General features: G+C 36.6%; 1 protein-coding gene across 3 annotated transcripts in view; it reads right to left on the bottom strand.

Moving 5' to 3' along the window:
- Nucleotides 1-4,366: 4,366 nt before the first annotated feature.
- Nucleotides 4,367-17,536, bottom strand: part of LOC106872015 (uncharacterized) — a 57,054-nt gene continuing 43,884 nt past the window's right edge. For 2 of the 3 annotated variants that reach the window (XM_089359103.1, XM_014918829.3), the window contains exons 10-16: nucleotides 17,235-17,349; nucleotides 16,429-16,568; nucleotides 14,889-15,050; nucleotides 11,857-12,009; nucleotides 8,574-8,744; nucleotides 7,487-7,664; nucleotides 4,370-4,567 (exon numbers count right to left, since the gene is read on the bottom strand). In XM_089359103.1, coding sequence (XP_089215229.1) covers nucleotides 4,455-4,567; nucleotides 7,487-7,664; nucleotides 8,574-8,744; nucleotides 11,857-12,009; nucleotides 14,889-15,050; nucleotides 16,429-16,568; nucleotides 17,235-17,349 — 1,032 coding nt within the window. In that variant the 3' untranslated portion in view covers nucleotides 4,370-4,454. Of the gene's footprint in view, nucleotides 4,568-7,486; nucleotides 7,665-8,573; nucleotides 8,745-11,856; nucleotides 12,010-14,888; nucleotides 15,051-16,428; nucleotides 16,569-17,234; nucleotides 17,350-17,536 lie in introns of all 3 variants that reach the window. The other variant, XM_014918830.3, reaches the window with a different exon arrangement.

The following is a 17,536-nucleotide window of genomic DNA, read 5'->3' on the forward strand; positions in this document are numbered from 1 at the left end:
TTTACAATAGACTCAGTCGATAGCTGTACTCTTCCTGCACTTGACAACAGCTGTTCAGCATAAACCCACACGTCTGACACCTCCGAACACTGAACAATAGTGTGCAGGACAGTTTCCCTATCCCACTCACATCTTGGACAGGTCGAAGGGCTGTGGCCACTATGCCTTGTGAGCTGGTCCCAAACAGGTAAGGTTCCTCGTTAACACTGCCATGCCAGAGACTTCTGAAAGTTGTTCAGGGTCTTCAGCCCGAATGTACGTTGGAACAGACTGGCCAGTTGATTATTGTCAAGACCTAGGGTTTCTGCTAAGGTATCGTCACATTCCACCTCCACAAGCCCTCTATTAAAGAATGTGGTGGAACCTCCACCGCAGGCATTGCCCAAGCAACGGAGTAGCAGAAGAGCCTTGCAACACTCCGTAAACAATGTACCTAACTTCGATCTTTGATAGAACCAGGTTTCCCGTCCACTGAAACTAGTGAACTTGGGAAACATCCATTTCGCCAGCAAAGACCACCCAGATAGAGCCACAGATGCCTCAACCTAAATGCATATCTGCTCATCAACAGCCAAGGCATCCCTAGCCCACCCTTTAACAGTTGTTGGCAGCAAATAGAGTGTTTCACAGGCGGTTTCGAGCCCTTCCAGCTTAATCAACCACAAATCAGGGCAAGGAACGACGGTTAGGCGGTAGTTAATGACCAATAGGATGAACACATTGGCTACCTCCGCCCTCCCTTTCAGGGATAGCCACTGCCAAGACCAGGTCTTGACTATATGGGTCACCCTGCTCGATACCTCGGCCCAGTTCTCAATTTGGAGGTCTGGTCCAAACCAAACTCCTAGCAACTTAATCGGACTCTCTGTCCAACGTCTCACGACGCTGTCAGAAAGCATCAACTTGCCTCTCCAGGTGCCGACTGACTTTTCATGATTAACTTCTGCTCCTGCCACCGTCTTGTAAACCTTAATGGCCTTGCCTACCCACCCTCTGTAGGTGATCTATTTTGGTTATGATGATGATGATGTCATCCGCATAAGCTGAAACCGACTTTCCACAACCTGGCTGTCTCGGGATACCACTCAATTTTCGCAGTAATGGCTCAAGAGCGACTACATACAAAAGCAGGAAGAGCAGACACCCTTGACGAACCAAGCGTTTGATGTTGAACGGCCTCGATAAAAAGCCGTTCACCTGAACTACCGAGTTAATATCATTAATCTGAATGATCCACCTGAAGAAGCCAAGACCCAGGCTGAACTGTGCCAGAACGGACACCAGGTAGCAATGGTCAACCCTATCGAATGCCTTTGATTGGTCTAAATGGACTAGTACCCCACCCTTGCCAGAATCACTATTAAACCCCTCTAAAGCGTACTGTACAAGATGGAGACTATCCTGGATGGTTCTGCTGGGAACGGCACATGTCTGTGCCTCCCTGATCAGACCATCCGTGATACACACCAATCTTTACGATAACACTTTGGTGAAAATCTTCAACCCTGCGTTTAGCAGAGTAATGGGCCGAAAATTATCAATGGAATCCCCCTTGTCCGGATCCTTTCTGACAAGTGTCACCACTTGTCAGAATAAACCCATTCTGCTGCCAGTTTGCATAGACATTCACCGCAGTCTGCCATAGCCTCAATTACCTCCTCACGCGTGATCGGCCCTTCACAGCACTTGTGTCCCACCCTTATAGGCGCAGCAGCCCGGCGAGGAAGTCTGTTAGGTCCCTCCTACTATCCAGTCTGCCACCCCCACTGAAAAGCCTCACACATCTCCTCGGGTTCGTCTATCAACTTACCTTGTTGGTTTGTCAAAGATCGGATTATGGCATCATTACCACATTGGGCTTCCACCACTCGGACCCATCCTGCGGCCCTGATTCCCTCACAACCCACTGCATGAGGCCTAGTCCTGACAATGCAACCCATGAGTTTGGCTTCGAGGTGCTGGTTTAATGCCAGTCTCTTGACCCTCACCTGAGCCAGTTTTCATTGCTTCCTCTAAATCCTCAACTAAAGCTGATTCCCTCCTTGCCACTAAACCTATGCTATATCTAATAGACTCAAATTTAATGGCTCGCTTGAGGGTATACCACCATTTATCATTAATAATAGAACGGGTTAATGCCCTCTGAATCAATGACTTAATCCGGTCTCTGTACTCCTTAATTGCCAAAAGGGATGTATTAAGTTTCCAGTCGCCGGGACCTCAATTATATAGCTTATCTATGTCAAGCTTACAGGTGACCATTTTATGATTACTGTAGCTGACTGGGTGAAACTGGACACCTAGCTATATTGCTATCTGCTTTTCTAATTAACACTCTAAGTACGACTGGGAAGATCCATCGCTGCTTGACCATGTCCACAATGGAGTGTTCAGAAATTCCAGCCTATATGGATCTGCCAGCTCAAAGCGGCTTAGCAGTTCCAGGAAGCAAGGATTACCATTTCTATCTGTACGCAAGCCAACATAATCTATGCGTGCGTCGCAGATTGTGTTATTGTCTCCTAGTAGAACTAAAGAATGTGATGTACCAAGAAACTACTCCAGATTCCGAAAATATTCACTTTGCCCAGTTGTCGTGGGTGCATAAATTGCAACCAGTCTGATAATCTTACCACGGCTGAACGTCAAGTCCATGATGACCAGCCTACCTTCTGGATCTGAAAAAATTAACTTTTTCTCAGAAACCCAGTTTCTTTTAAATAGGACCAACACCCTGCTCCCGCTAAAAGGACAGCCCAGAGAGAAAAAACTCTCATAACCATCCAACAGCGGGAGCAGATATCCAAATTACACGACCTGATGTCATTAAGGAAGTGACCTTGCTTCCAGCTTGAGACCAGATCACGCACATTTATACAACCTATATGAATGTTTGACATTGACTTACCTCCCATCAGTGGTTTGAGGGGGATTCACCTTCTTCCTCTTGGGCTCATGGGTTTTTTTTACATAGGCCCTCATAGACATTTGAAGAGTAGTCCATCTTGAGAGGGCCCATGTCATGAAAAATTTCGGACTTATTCTGTCCAGCCTATCCTGTAGATGAGAAAGTCTTTTGATGACTTTTTTCAACTCGTTTGGCAGATGAAATAGCTGCCAAACGGTTAATCAGTCTATTATTTGATGCCTTAATGGCGATGTAATTAACTTCGTTTTCTTTTTCATTTTTCTCTTTTTTTCAGTTTGGTAAGGACAGTCTGTTTTTTTTTTTTTAAAAACAGTTGACCACCCCTCCCCTTTTTCTTTATCCTCACACTCTTCCGATTTTGATGGTAGTGGTGTCGTCTCTGGTGATGTAGGTGACGCTTCCACCATCACTACTGCCCCTCCTTCCCTTTCTTCCTGCACATTTTTTGCAGGTTGGCATTCGGACTTTATATGGCCCTTTAAACCTCAGTTAAAACATCTTGGTTTCATGCCTTCTACGAAGACGATCAGCTTCTCGTCACCAATATTTATTATCTCTGAAATTTCTTCTAGCGTAGGGACCTCTGCCTGAATCAACATGTTCAAGCGTTGTCCCTTCCAATTCACTTCCTCCACCACTGTAGCCTGGAGAATGATGATTTCTTCTTTCTAGCCAGGCAGCATCTACTTCTGGAGGAATATTTGTAATTTTTATTTTCGATGTTCTTCTTCCCATATGTATGCGAAGAAGAACCACCTCCTCAGTTATCAAAGTTTCAGAAGAGTGCTGCCTGGCCACCTCCTCTGATGTGAACCTCACTTCAACCGTTCTTTTTTTTAAACAGAATGCAATTTATGGCAAAACGCTGAACACAAAGATTTGGACTTACGTCCCACAAAATCAGCTCAAAGCCGCACTGTCCAACAATAATTCCCCCGCAGGGGGCAACTGAAAACAAGCTGCTTCAACGAAGCAATAAACAATCTTTAACAAAAACAACAGCAACTCACCGCAACAATATAACAATCCAACAAATGACACAGAAAGCACTGGAAAAACGTTCAACAACAAGAGACTTGCACTAAGAATAAGGACAAGGTAAAATTACTAATTGCTTTTATAGCAAGTTGATGCAAATAGTTTATCCCGCCCCCTCTGACTTTTAGTTCATGCAATTGAAAAAAGATGCATTATTTATGAGATGACCTAATATATATATATTTTTTCTGTAAAGCGGTTGGCATTAAGAAGGGCATTCAACCATAGAAATAGGAAATATATAGGAAGAACAGATTCAGTAGCAAATTCCCACGAATATCTATTAAAAAAAATTTTTTTTTTTTAAAGTTGTCATGTCTGGTATACCTTCAATCATACATCTGGGACTAAACAGTCATCATGATTTCTATCAAATTAATGGACAAGCAAAATATTGCAAAAAGAAAAAAAGTTTTCATTTTTTTTCAAATTCATTTATTAAATATATATGTATGAATATACATGATGCATGTTATTAAACATGACACTATTTGCCAATTGTTTTAAATACTCTTCGGTTGAATTTGGGCTTTGCAAAAGATCTGTCAGCTTTACTTCTGGGCAAAGCTTTTTGGCCCTTTGATTTCTTCTTTTGAAAATCTGAGACAAAAAGTTAAGGAAATAGCTCTTTGAAGTAAAACATTCTGAAATAATTTCAAAGATATAAATTAAGCAAAAAAATTAGATCATTAAAAAAGATCATTTTGCAGCCTCTCTGCTATACTTGCACAGGTGAAGCAATCATTATTATAGCTAAGAAATGAAACTTGTGTCCCCACCCCACCAAGTTCAACCATGCAGGCTCAACAACATAAGATCTAAACTTGTGAGATAATAGTGACCAATCTTATCATGGTAGTCATCATTTAATGTTCATTTTTCCATACTTTTACCATAGGTCAGGTGGAATATGTTAAGACAGATTTCCTACAGCTGGATGCCCTTCTTGTCATCAACCCTCACCTGTTTTTAAGCAAAGTAACAGTTTTCATGGAAAAACTGGAAACAAACAACATGCTATGTTTGAGTGTATGTCTATCAAAATAAGGGAACATACAAAACTTTGCTTGACCTGGAGTTATAGAAGAAGACACTTATCTGGAGTGCTGTGCAATGTGACTAAACTCAAGATCACATAGTTGGGAAGAAAGTTTCTTAACCATACAATTGAGTTTAATATATAAATTAGTGGAGGTATAGTGGTATGGTTAAGAACATTACTTCACAACTAAGTGGGTTCAGGTCCAATTTCACTGTGTAGCATTTTGGGCAAGGGTCATCTACTATAGACTTAGGTTGACTAATGCCTTATGAATGAAATGGAAGCCTGTCATGTGTGAGTGTATGTATCTGCATGCATCCCATATATGTTTTTTATACTTTTAATTTTTCAAAATTAAGACAAACAAAGTTCTCTTTTTAATCTAAAATATACTCTCCTTCATTTTCTACAATGCTCTTCCATCTATCTGATAGACTCGCAAGGCCCCTCTTCCAAAATTCATTTTGTCTGTGATGAAAAATACTCCTCCAGTACTTTTCTGACCTTGTCTACAAAATTCATTTTTTTCCCGTCCAAGTGATTTTGATAACTGCAGAATAAATAATAATCAGATGGGGCAATGTCCAGCGAATTTGGAGGACGGGGCATCATTTCTCATTCAAACTGCTCTAGCCTTTGGAATGTTATTCTCGCTGTATGTGGCCGAGTATTATCTTGATGGAAGAACACCTTTCGTCTTGAAACCAAAGATGGTCATTTTCCTTTGCTTGCAGTAGATCTCCTTTGTAATAAAAGTTCAGAGTGGACTAAACCTTTCATATCCCACCAAACAGATAACATCTTATGTGGATGAAGACCTTCTTTAGCCTGGGGTTTCTCCTCCCCCTACCCAGTCTTCGGCTCTTGAGATTTTTATAGAGAACCCATTTCTTGCCACCAGTCACTATTTGGTCCAAAAAAAGGTTCATTCATGAGACGTGGCAGCAAAGAAGAGCACACATTCACTCTCTGCATATGATTAGACTCAGAAAGTTTGTGAGGAACCCATTGACCTTATTTCCTGACTTTTCTGATGGCACACAAATTCAATGAATGGTTGAATGACCAAATCCAAGCTTCTCTGCTAGTTCCTCAGCAGTTACGGTGGGATTTTGTTCCACCAGGGTTTGCAAGACTTCCTTGTCAAGCTCTACAGATCTTCCAGGATGGGGCACATCTTCTAGGCTGTAGTTTCTGGCTCAGAATTTCTGGACCCGATATTGACATTGGCTTATACTTACTGTACAATCCCCATATACTGCATTTGTTGCCTTTATTGAACTCATAAAGCAACATATGGTGAATATGCTTTGTCACTTCCATTATAGCTTTGAAAAAAAATTACTTAAAATCAAACTGCACTCTTCAAAACTTGCACTAAGAATAAGGACACGGTAAAATTAATACCTGCTTTTATAGCAAGTTGATGCAGGTAGTTTATCCTGTCTCCCTCTGACTTTTAGTTCATGCAATTGAAACAAAACACATTATTTATTGGATGACCCAATATATGTATTTGTGTATAAATATAAGTCTGCCTCCTTCTCTTTACATTAATATTGCTTGGGCTACAGTGATATCTGTTTATGTTGTCTATAGAAAACAAGTCCTACAACTTAGTGGTTTGAAATGTGAAAATCAGTGAAATAAAGTACCTTACTTGGATCAAATAAGGTTTGGCATGAGGAAGGACATCCAGCCACAACATACTGCCCCAAGAAGCCACATCCAACTCATGCCAGCACAGAAAAAAAACAATGATGATGATATTACTGCAACTGAATTTATAACAGGATGACAAGTATACCTCAGTATAATGTGAATTTGGAGAGTGTAAAGCATGAGATTAAAGCATATAAGAGTAGCTTTCGTTTGAGCTCTTAGTGACTGAAATCATAAAATGTTCAGTGACAAATTGGTACATTTCTAATTTAGAAAAATACTAAAGCATCTTTCAGTTGACTTTTTTTCCCATCCCTGACAAAATATAGAAACAAGGGCTTTGTGCTGGCACCCCACTATTTCCATCTTACAGAGTAAGATGTTGGAGTATCTGGAGAAAATCTCCAGATACTCCAACATTATATAAATGCCAGGCAGTCATGCATCTTCTGTATAGCAAGGTGTCTATCTCTGCTTGTCACTTGCGTAATATCATCTCACTACATTCTCAAAAACTCACCTCACTTTCTTTTTTCTGTAAAGTGGTTGGCATTAAGAAGGGCATTCAGCCATAGGAATCATGTCAAAGCTAACAATAGATCATGATGCAGCTCTGGGGATCACCAGATCTGGTCAAATAGACCAACTCATGCCAGCATGAAAAACATGTTAAATGATGATGAAACAGAATGAAAGAATAACAGCAGCAAAAAAAAAAAAAAATTGATATAAATACTTGTTCTTTGATTGTGACATAGAACAATGGCATACACAAAAAAAAGGAGATAAAACAAATATTACAAAGAAAAGGATACCAAGGTCAACATAAATTGGATTAGCCATACCAAACATTGTTGCTACAGCCTTAACATCTAAGGAATTAACATCAAATATGTCCTTCATGCTACTTGAAGCATAGGCTCTAATGTAGGATTTATATCCTTCTCGTGCTGCCTTATTCAAATGGTAGTTCTTTTGTATTAATTTCTCTAACTGAAAATGAAATTTTTAAAAATACATGGAGGATGAAAAACCACTGTCAACATCCATTTCAATATCAACATAATATCATAAAGTTCACATTAATGATTCTTTTTAAGTCTCGCACTTAGATCAACCTAATTCATTAAAGACTAAATTTTAAGAGACTACAACTACTCTGGGAATTTATATAACACCAGTTCACCAAACTTATTTACAATACATATTATCTTAAGGCAGTAAACTAGCAATCATTTGAGGCTTTGGATAGAATACCTCACATTCTTTATTTCAACTATCTACATACTGAGTTCAAATCGTGATGAAGTCAAGTTTGCCTTTCATCCTTTCAGGGCCAATAAAAAAGCACCAATCCAGGCAGTAGATTGGTTGAAGTGTTAGTAGATCAAGCAAGATGCCCTGTATCTGTTCTGGCTCTTTGTGTCTTGACAGCAGTGCCTGCAATAATATTGGTGCCCAAGTTGGCAGCCTTTCTCTTGGTTAAAATCAGTGGCAAGGAACAGGGAGACTTGCATGCATAGCAACTGCCAGTCTTCGTTATAAAATTAAAAAAAAATTTGCCCAGGCTTATGCAAATAAGCAGCAGGTACATGGTCAACCTTGATGTATAAAGGTCTTAAACCTATTCTCATAATAAATGTAGGTAAGTTTAATTTCTCAGATTTCCAGTGATTTTCAGTTTAGTTATCCTTAAAAATGTATGTTCAACACTCAACAGAAATTATAAAATACAGTTTTACTAAGAGTATTATATACAGTTTTTTATATATACTCAGTATACTAAATATGTAGTGACACAAATTGCCATGAAATTTTAATTCTCAATAATTTCACTTACACAAAACTACTCTGACAACACATAAAAACTATCTTTAAGTACAAAATGAATATATTACAAACCTGTGGTTGAATGTCAGAAATACTGCTCCAAGTAAATTCATACTCATTCAAAGTTACTCTGGCAGCTTTAAGGTATCTTAGAAATCCTAACTCATTAGGCTGTAAAATTAGCAAGGCTTTTCCAGTAGAGCCTTCTCCACGGGCAGTCCGGCCTACACGATGGATGTATTCCTGTGAAGAGATTTAAAAGAATTTTAATTTCAGAAAATAGAACATGCCTCTAATTACAATCTGAAATAAGTAACATGTTTTGTAAACAATACTGATTCTTTTTAAAACATTCATATTCATGGAAATTTGAGACAAATCAATTGCTGGATTACATCAATAAAATCTGGTACTTCAGCTCACATTCCCCTAAAAAGAATTGAACTTAGCACTGTGATGCAATAAAATACAATTATACAGTATTTAACACTAGCATTTAAACTGGCCATATCGGCCCAAATATGATATCTGTTTTATGTTTTAGCCAACCAGATCCAGTCCATCACACCTACTCTTCAATATCATCATGAAATATACAATCAGACCATAATTTTAAATCTATAAAATAATGTATGATTAATTAAAAACGAAAAAGCATTACATTTGAGAGAATAATTTGAAAGCTAAAGGAAAAATAGATGAGTGGCTCAAGGCTATAATGCTTTTAATCATAGATAAATTTATAACATCCTGGTTCACCTTATTACAGATAAGGGTTTAGGGCAAAAACATATAGTAGATAATAACTGAGAATTCAGTTTTAAAACAATTTCCTCTCTACACCAACAAATGTAACATTTTCTATACCTACAAAGTCATACAATCACTAACACCTCAGTAGATAAAGGAAAGATTACATTCCATTGAAAAAGTTTAATAATAATTTCCAGTGAACAAAATATACGAACCACCAACTAATATGTTTACTTTTAGCTACATAGCTGAATTTTTAAAACTTTTTTTTTTTATTGTGCTAAGCATTAGCAGTATTTACCCTCATTTATAATTTTTATGGTTTCTGGGAATTCTATAATTCTCAAACAATTCTTTTATCTCTAAACCAGTATATTGCACATACACACATCATCAACATCATCATAATTTTTTACATCCACAATTTCCAAGTTGCAATGGTCAGATGAGATTTATCGAAAGCAACATTCTGTCACATGAAACAGCCAAACTACAGGACATATTGTTTATAGTAGACATACACAAACACACACACAGTTTTTATCTACTTCAGCCCACAAGCAGACATCTGCCCAAGATGCTATACAGTTGAATTGAACCAGAAACTACGTAGATGCCAAGTAAACTGACAGCCATGCCTGTGCCTATTCAATTCTGTATTAATTAATTAGATTTTCAATTACTAACACATTAAGACGTATATGTCTGCTGATGATCTCTAAAACTTAAATGCTGGAGTTATCTCCCATAATTGTCACTATTCAACAGAAATTTATTTCTTCCTTTCTATTTCTAAAGCGGTGAGCTGGCAAAAACGTTAGCACGCCAGGCGAAATGCTTAGCGGTATTTCTGCCGCTACATTCTGAGTTCAAATTCTGCCAAGGTCGACTTTGCCTTTCATCCTTTCGGGGTCGATTAAATAAGTACCAGTTACGCACTGGAATCGATTATAATCGACTTAATCCTTTTGTTTGTCCCCTCTGTGTGTAACCTCTTGTCAGCAGTAAAGAAATAAGAAACTTATTTCTTCCTTTCATTAGGTTTTAAAATGATTCCAGCCATTTATAGCTTAGTCAGAAGGGAAGGGCAATACCTATTACCCTTTTCAGGGATCTCTGAGATTGGTAGTAGAGAAAGAGTGGAAACTGTCCTTTAGTGGAGTCTACTTAATCACAAGCGTTCTGGTCTAAGCTGAATCCTCGCTTAAATAAAACCATGGACCAGGTGGTGGTGTAAAACCAGTCAATGGATTAAGCGTACCAGTTAAGTAAGTCACAGCAGACTTGAATGCAAAGAGATGGAACATGTACCAGACGTTGTAATGATCCACCATTAATTAGTATGTATAGCTATGTGGTTAAGTTAGTTTCTGCAACCATGTGGTTTCAATCTCAGTCTCTCTGCATGGTACCTTGACCAAGTGCCTTCTACTAAAACCTCTGGCTCACAAAGGCTTAGTGAGTGAATTTGATAACATCTTTCATGCTCTGAGTTCAATGAGGATTAATTCTAATTCTGCATAATTTCTGGTGTATGGTTATATGATTTGATTCTACAAACCTTTCATTAAGACTTCCTTGATTAATCAGTACCCAAGCTATCTAGCAGTAATTGACAATACCAAAACTGTTGATGCACATCTCATTCGTTAAAAGATATGCAAAATCAAATACCTGAAGCAGTTTCTTTTGTAGGCACCTAAGTTTTGAATTCAATCCCACCAAATGATACCTTGGGTAAGTGCCTTCTACTACAACACGGAACTGACCATTGCCATTGAATGAAATTTGGTAAATGGAAAATATGTAGTAGTTGGCTGTAAGTGTGTGTATGTGTGTGTGTAGGTGTAAGTATACACACACATATCTCAGGTTGTACAGAAAGTTCTGTCTGATTACCAAGTTTGAACTAGTTCAAATTTGCTTTGTGTAAAAGCAATAAATATTGATTTATGGTCTGAATGATAGAAATAGCAGAGGGTAACATGAAAAATTCAGACACAGCAATTTCAATATGCTTGATGAGCCTAAATTAGGACATCTTTTTGAACTAGATGATCAAATGCTAGAGGCAAAACATGCTGTGACAGTGAGAGCTTAGCTTTCCACTGAATTTAATGTTAGCATTATGACCATTTATTGTCATTTGAAGAAGTTATGAAAAAATTTTGAAGTTGGGAAAAAAAATTCCTCAAGCTCTTTCAGCAAAAATCTTCAACAAAGGTTTGACTGCTATGAATGGTTCCATACATGTAATCTCTAGCACCATTTTTAAACTGGATTGTGACCTAATGAAATTCTTTACAGCAATATCAGGAGTTGTAGATATAGACCATATCCAAATCAAAAACATGTACCAGATCTACAAAGGGGACTTCACCCCACCAAATTTTTTAATGTTTTGTGGGATATAAGGAATTATTCATTATGAGCTTATAGGGTCAAATCAAACAATACTTCTGAAATCTTAAATCTCATACAATCCATGCCAGTATAGAAAAAAAATGTGCAAACAGTAATGATTATTCCCAACTAAAAAAAAATAAATAAGATCTATGTACAATAGATAGAACAAGGAGTAAAAGAATTTTAGTCTACTTACTTTTGGATCATCAGGAGGATCATACTGTACAATCCAATCCACTTCTGGAATGTCCAAACCTCGAGCTGCAACATCAGTACACAGCAAAATAGCTTCCTTTGAATTGACAAACTGGAAAAAAGTCTGAGTTCTTTTGTTTTGTTTTTGTTTCCCCTGTATTGAAAACACATAACTTATGTCAATAGAAAAAAAAACAAAATTCATCAACAAAATATTATTTAGCAAATAAAAGGGAGAAAACAAAAGACACTCAATTTTAATGACACTTCCTTCCAGTATTGCTGGTCATCACCTTGTTCATACTGCTTGCCAATTTACTCTTGCTGCCTTTCATCTACACATCCTGGCTTTTACTGTCAACATTCTATCTACTGTGTCATACTGTCCTTTGCTATTGTTCTATCCTACTTGTCTGAGAAAACTGAGTTCCTCTATCATTCATTCCATAAATGGACTTATCACTCTCATTGATTTGCTCAACAACAACAGCCACCGCCACTACCACCACTAAAAGAAGTTGGCTAGCAAGTAGAGATACCCAGTACACCCTGTAGAAGTAGCTAGTATTAAGAAGGGGATCCAACTATGGAAACCAAGCCAGAAACGAAACTCACAAGTGAGATGTTGTTCTCCAGCTCATCTAGATGAACAGCACCACCAAATATGTGTTAACTCCAACTATGACAACTCACCCAACCCATCCCAGTACAGAAAATATACGTAAAATAATGATGATGATTACGAAGCTATTACGTTAACATCAAATAATGATTGCATGAATATGGAGTTTGCTTTTGTTACCAGATGGTCTTAAGCTCTACCTTACAATATGGCAAGTGTCTATTGTAGTTTCAGGCTGACCAATACCTTGCAAGTAAAACAAAGACAGAAACTCTATCAAAGCTTGCTGTATGTGTGTTTGTACATATGAAAAGTAATGTTTATACACCACACCTTTGAAAAGTATTAACCCTTTTGTTACCAAACCACCCAAAGCCGCTCGAAAAAAATTTTGGTTCATGTGACCAAGCTGCCCAAAACCGCCCGTAATCACCTATTCATATTTAAATGAGAATATCTGAGCAAATCTCGTTAGTACATTCGTGAAAACACGTGATTATTTGTGTAAACAGTTCAGCTATAGTTTTGTACGACGATCAACATGTTTTTTTAATTTTGTGAATTTTGGGAGATTTTTTTCCAAATTTGTTCCTGTTGTGTTTTCAAAATTTGTAATCCTGACAAAAAAATGGATATGAATTTTATTCTGTCAAGCAGCGAGTCAGAATTCGAAGGATTTTCCGTTGAAGACCTTGATAAATCTAACTCTGTAACCGAAAAAAAAAAAAGCACGTGGTATTTGATAATGAATCTGAGGTTTCATTTTCCGAAAATGAAAGCAGTGAATCCGAGAGCTCCGATGATAGCGATAAAGAGAATGAATTAGTACCTGAATGGAGTGAAAATTTAAAAACTCCTTTCAGTGATTTTTCTGAAGAAACTGGACCAAGTCACAGTCTTACCCAGGAGAGTAAAGCTTTAGACTATTTCTTTTTGCTTTTTCCGATGTGCCTATTTGAATTGATTACGGCGGAAACAAACCGTTACGCTAAATGTAAACAAAGCGTAAAAAAGGATAGTTTGAGGTTTCCCATAAACTTGAATGAAATTAAAGCATATTTTGCCATAAATATTATTATGGGCATTAGAAAGTTACCTAGAATAACAAATTACTGGAGTAGTGATGAACCCTTTGGCGACAAATACGTCTCAAGTATAATGACAAGGATACGGTTTTTAAAATTGACTCAATATCTACAAGTAATAGACACGAGCAGTACACCAGTACGTGGAAAACCAGACTTTGATCCCTTATTTAAAATAAGACCCCTCATTGACTGTGTTCAAAGCACATATAAAACAGTTTATAGATAAGGATATGGTGCGTTTTCAACAGTATATGCCAGGAAAGCGCACAAAATGGGGGATCAAAGTTTGGAAAAGATTTGTGAATCAAATACTGGGTACTGCTCTGGATTTTAATTTTATACTGGCAAAAGAGACAGTAATAAATCCAGTAATGTGCACAACTCTTCTATAATAATATTTTGTTGTATACCCAATTGAATATTAGCTAATAACCCATTTTCTATAGCGATGTTTGAACAAAAATTTAAATAATTTTATATTTTGTTGAATTTACCTGTAATTAAAGTCACTTTGTGACAAAAATTTTGGTATAGAATTGGTTGAGAACCTTTCGTTAATTTATCTTCCAAAAATCACATTAATATGTTGATAAATAAAAAAGTTAGAGTTGTTTAATGAAACCAGCCTAAATTTATGATTATGTTAGAAATTAATTGAAACACATAAGGGGTGTAATTTGGTTAGAAATATGGTAACGAAAGGGTTAAGTGAAAAAAAACAATGATGTTTGTTATCATTCACTGCTAACAAATCTTTCCAAAACTGTATTTTTGAAGACAAATGGAAAAAAATCCATTACTGTAAACACGAGCGAAGGTTAACAACAGGAAGAGTTTCCAGCTGTAAAACAGCCTCAGTAAATATTCATTCAATCCATGCTAGCTTGGGAAAAAAAACGAACATAAAACAAATAAGTCAGGCATGGGAAACCTTTTCTGAGAAATGAGCCACATGAGACATGGTTTATCATCAGGTGGGCCACACTACTATAAAAATTCTAAATGTGCCATTCAGAAAGTCCTACAGTAGGAATTTGCCCACAACAGCTCTAAGTTATTAATCAGGATTAGTTTTTGTTTCTTTTAATGGTTTACCCAAAGGAAGAAGAGGAACATCTATGACATATATTGGCAAGGCTTCCAAGATTGGTGGTAACAAACTACAGCTGGTTATCCTCAGGGCATATACTCGATCTCAATGCTTACTACATAGAGTACCTTTGTCGTCTCACATCAGTTCTTTCTACTACTATAAAAAATATTGAGTTGTTCAACAAGTCAACATTCATTAAATAAAAGACAGGTGAAAATTAATTTACTTACATGTATTGACATTACAGGGAGATCAATGTAATTAAACAGATCATGGTGGAATTTTACAGACATACATGAACTGAAAAACACCATTAATTTCTTCTTGCGATTTTTCTTGAGAAATGTGAAGAGCATAAGAAATCGTTTATCAGTTGGACATACAACATAGCCCTAAAAATGAACAAAAGGTATAGAAATAACCAGCAAGTTTAACTTATAAAACATCTTTAAAAATTAAAACAATCATACATATTTCAGTTTCTAAAATCTCAATAAACCACTTTACTTTTCCTTTACTTGTTTCACTTATTGGACTGCAGTCATACTGGGGTACCATCTTCAAGAGTTCAGTTGAACAAATTAACCCCAGTACTTGTTTTTTGTTTTAAAATCTGGTAATTATGTATGTTTCTTTTACCGAACCACTGAGTTATGGGGCTGTAAATAAAACACAAGTTGACAAGCTGTGGGTGGACAAATAGAGAGAGAGACATACACAAATATATATATATATATATGTGTGATGGGCTATTTTCAGTTTCCTTCTACTAAATTCACTCACAAGATATTGGTCAGCCCAGCACAAGGCATTGACTCCATAACAATGAAATAACTATAGCAAGAATGGTTATTTCCATTCAATGTCAGCTGTAGAGGATTCCCTACCTATTCATAGAATACACACAGCCATTGGAATGACGGGAAAAGTAAGGATGAACAACCCATCTTTTTTGTATACTGAGGAATACAGTAACCAATGTGCCCATCCTGTTTTAAGACAGTAAGGTTTTAAGTACTGTTTTAAGACATTAAGACATGAGGAAATCTAACTGCCATTTCTAATGGGTTACCTAAGTATACAGAAACCCCTTTAATTTGCTGGTATAAAAACTGATGTAACTCATACAGCAATGTGTGATATGTATACATGTGCTTCTTTGTTTGCACATGCACACACGAGCGCATGTATGTAAAATAAAGTTAGTTTTCTTTTTTTGAGAAACTTCCTCAGGAGTACATGAATACTTATTGAAATTTTTTTTAATTTTGAGAAAGCAAATTTTCAAATTTCTTTCTCATGCAATAAGGGATTTGTGAAACTACACCTTGTCATCTACATAGTTCCAACTGTTTCAAGAATATGCAAATTTTCATCAATTGCTAAATAAAGAACAACGCAAAAATAATAATTTCTAACATAGGCAAAATGCCTAAAATTTGTGATGTGGAGAGGTTAGTTAGTTAATTAACCTCAGTATTTGACTAGCACTTTATTTTACTGACTTCAGAAGGTACAAGATCAGAAATGGGGGGGGGGGGGACTGCTAATTATAACATATTGACTCAAGTATGTGACAGGTACTTAATTTTATTGAAACTGGAATGCTGAAAGACAAAGCTGATCTCAGGAGGTTTTGAACTCAGGACAAAAAGAGCTAGAGACAACTACCATAAAGCATTTTTTGTCCAACACACTAAAGATTTTAACCATAAATATTCCTAACAGTTTTTCTTCTTTTATTTGAGAAATAAAAAGCATTATATTTACTTGCTCTAGTCCTTCAACTGTAGCCTGAATACTAGTGTCATGAACACCTACATAGATAGGTTCTTTCTTGAGAGAAATCCGAGCCAAATCTTCTGTTTTGTTTGTCTGAGTGGCTGAAAACAGCATTGTCTGTCTCTTTTCTTGTGAAGAGGAAAATATAGAAAACACAAGTAAATTTCTGTAGGTTTAAAACAATAAAATTATTTGTATATATACTTATGTAGAACACAATATAAAACAGGATACCTGAAACATGTATAATGTAGATGAAAGGATTACAGACAATGTAAAAACATCCTGCTCTTCTCTTAAGTAAACAAAAACAATAATTGAGAATCATCTGACAGAGAACTATTCCTCTAAATCACTATGTATAGCAGAAGCTTATTAGGATATAACATTAATAGTCCTCCAGATTTAGTCGGCCATGTAGTTAGCTAAACAGTATGTGTTTATATGGAACATAGTATAAATTAGGATACTTTAAACATGTGTAACATAAATAATTATGTTATCTTTGCGAAAGTCTTAGCTGTGGCGATTGCAGATGATGTGAAAACATCCTATTGTTCTCTTGGGTGAACAGAAATACAACTGAAAAATCTTCTTTTAGGATAATTGTCCCTTCAACGTAGAGGCTGCAGTTTTATTCTTCAGCTACTCAGGGAATCAAATCGCTATACAAACAGATAACAAACGATAATTTATATCAACTTCATATAACAAAGGTAAGAAGCTAGACAGCAAGCAAGATGGAAATAATGGCTTAATCTACTAAAGTACAAGAAAATGAGAAATGTAATTACTTGGCAACACTCTAATGATTTTCTTCATTTCTTCTGCAAAACCAATGTCTAGTATACGGTCAGCTTCATCAATAATTAAACATTGGAGATTCTTATACATAAAATTAGATGTGCTCTGAATAAAAGAGTGATAAAAAATTTATGTAACAAAATTTGATATAGAAAAAAAAAATTAAACATGAACATTTTTTTTACTCAATATCATTCCACAAAGTGGATTTATAACTGATCCAGGAAGAAGGGATAAGTGCCCATTACTTGCGAATTACAGAGCATCAATATTGTGAGCTATTCTCATGCAA

This window comes from Octopus bimaculoides, chromosome 10 (genome assembly GCF_046866305.1).
Source record: "Octopus bimaculoides isolate indiv1 chromosome 10, ASM4686630v1, whole genome shotgun sequence".
Classification (NCBI taxonomy): domain Eukaryota; kingdom Metazoa; phylum Mollusca; class Cephalopoda; order Octopoda; family Octopodidae; genus Octopus; species Octopus bimaculoides.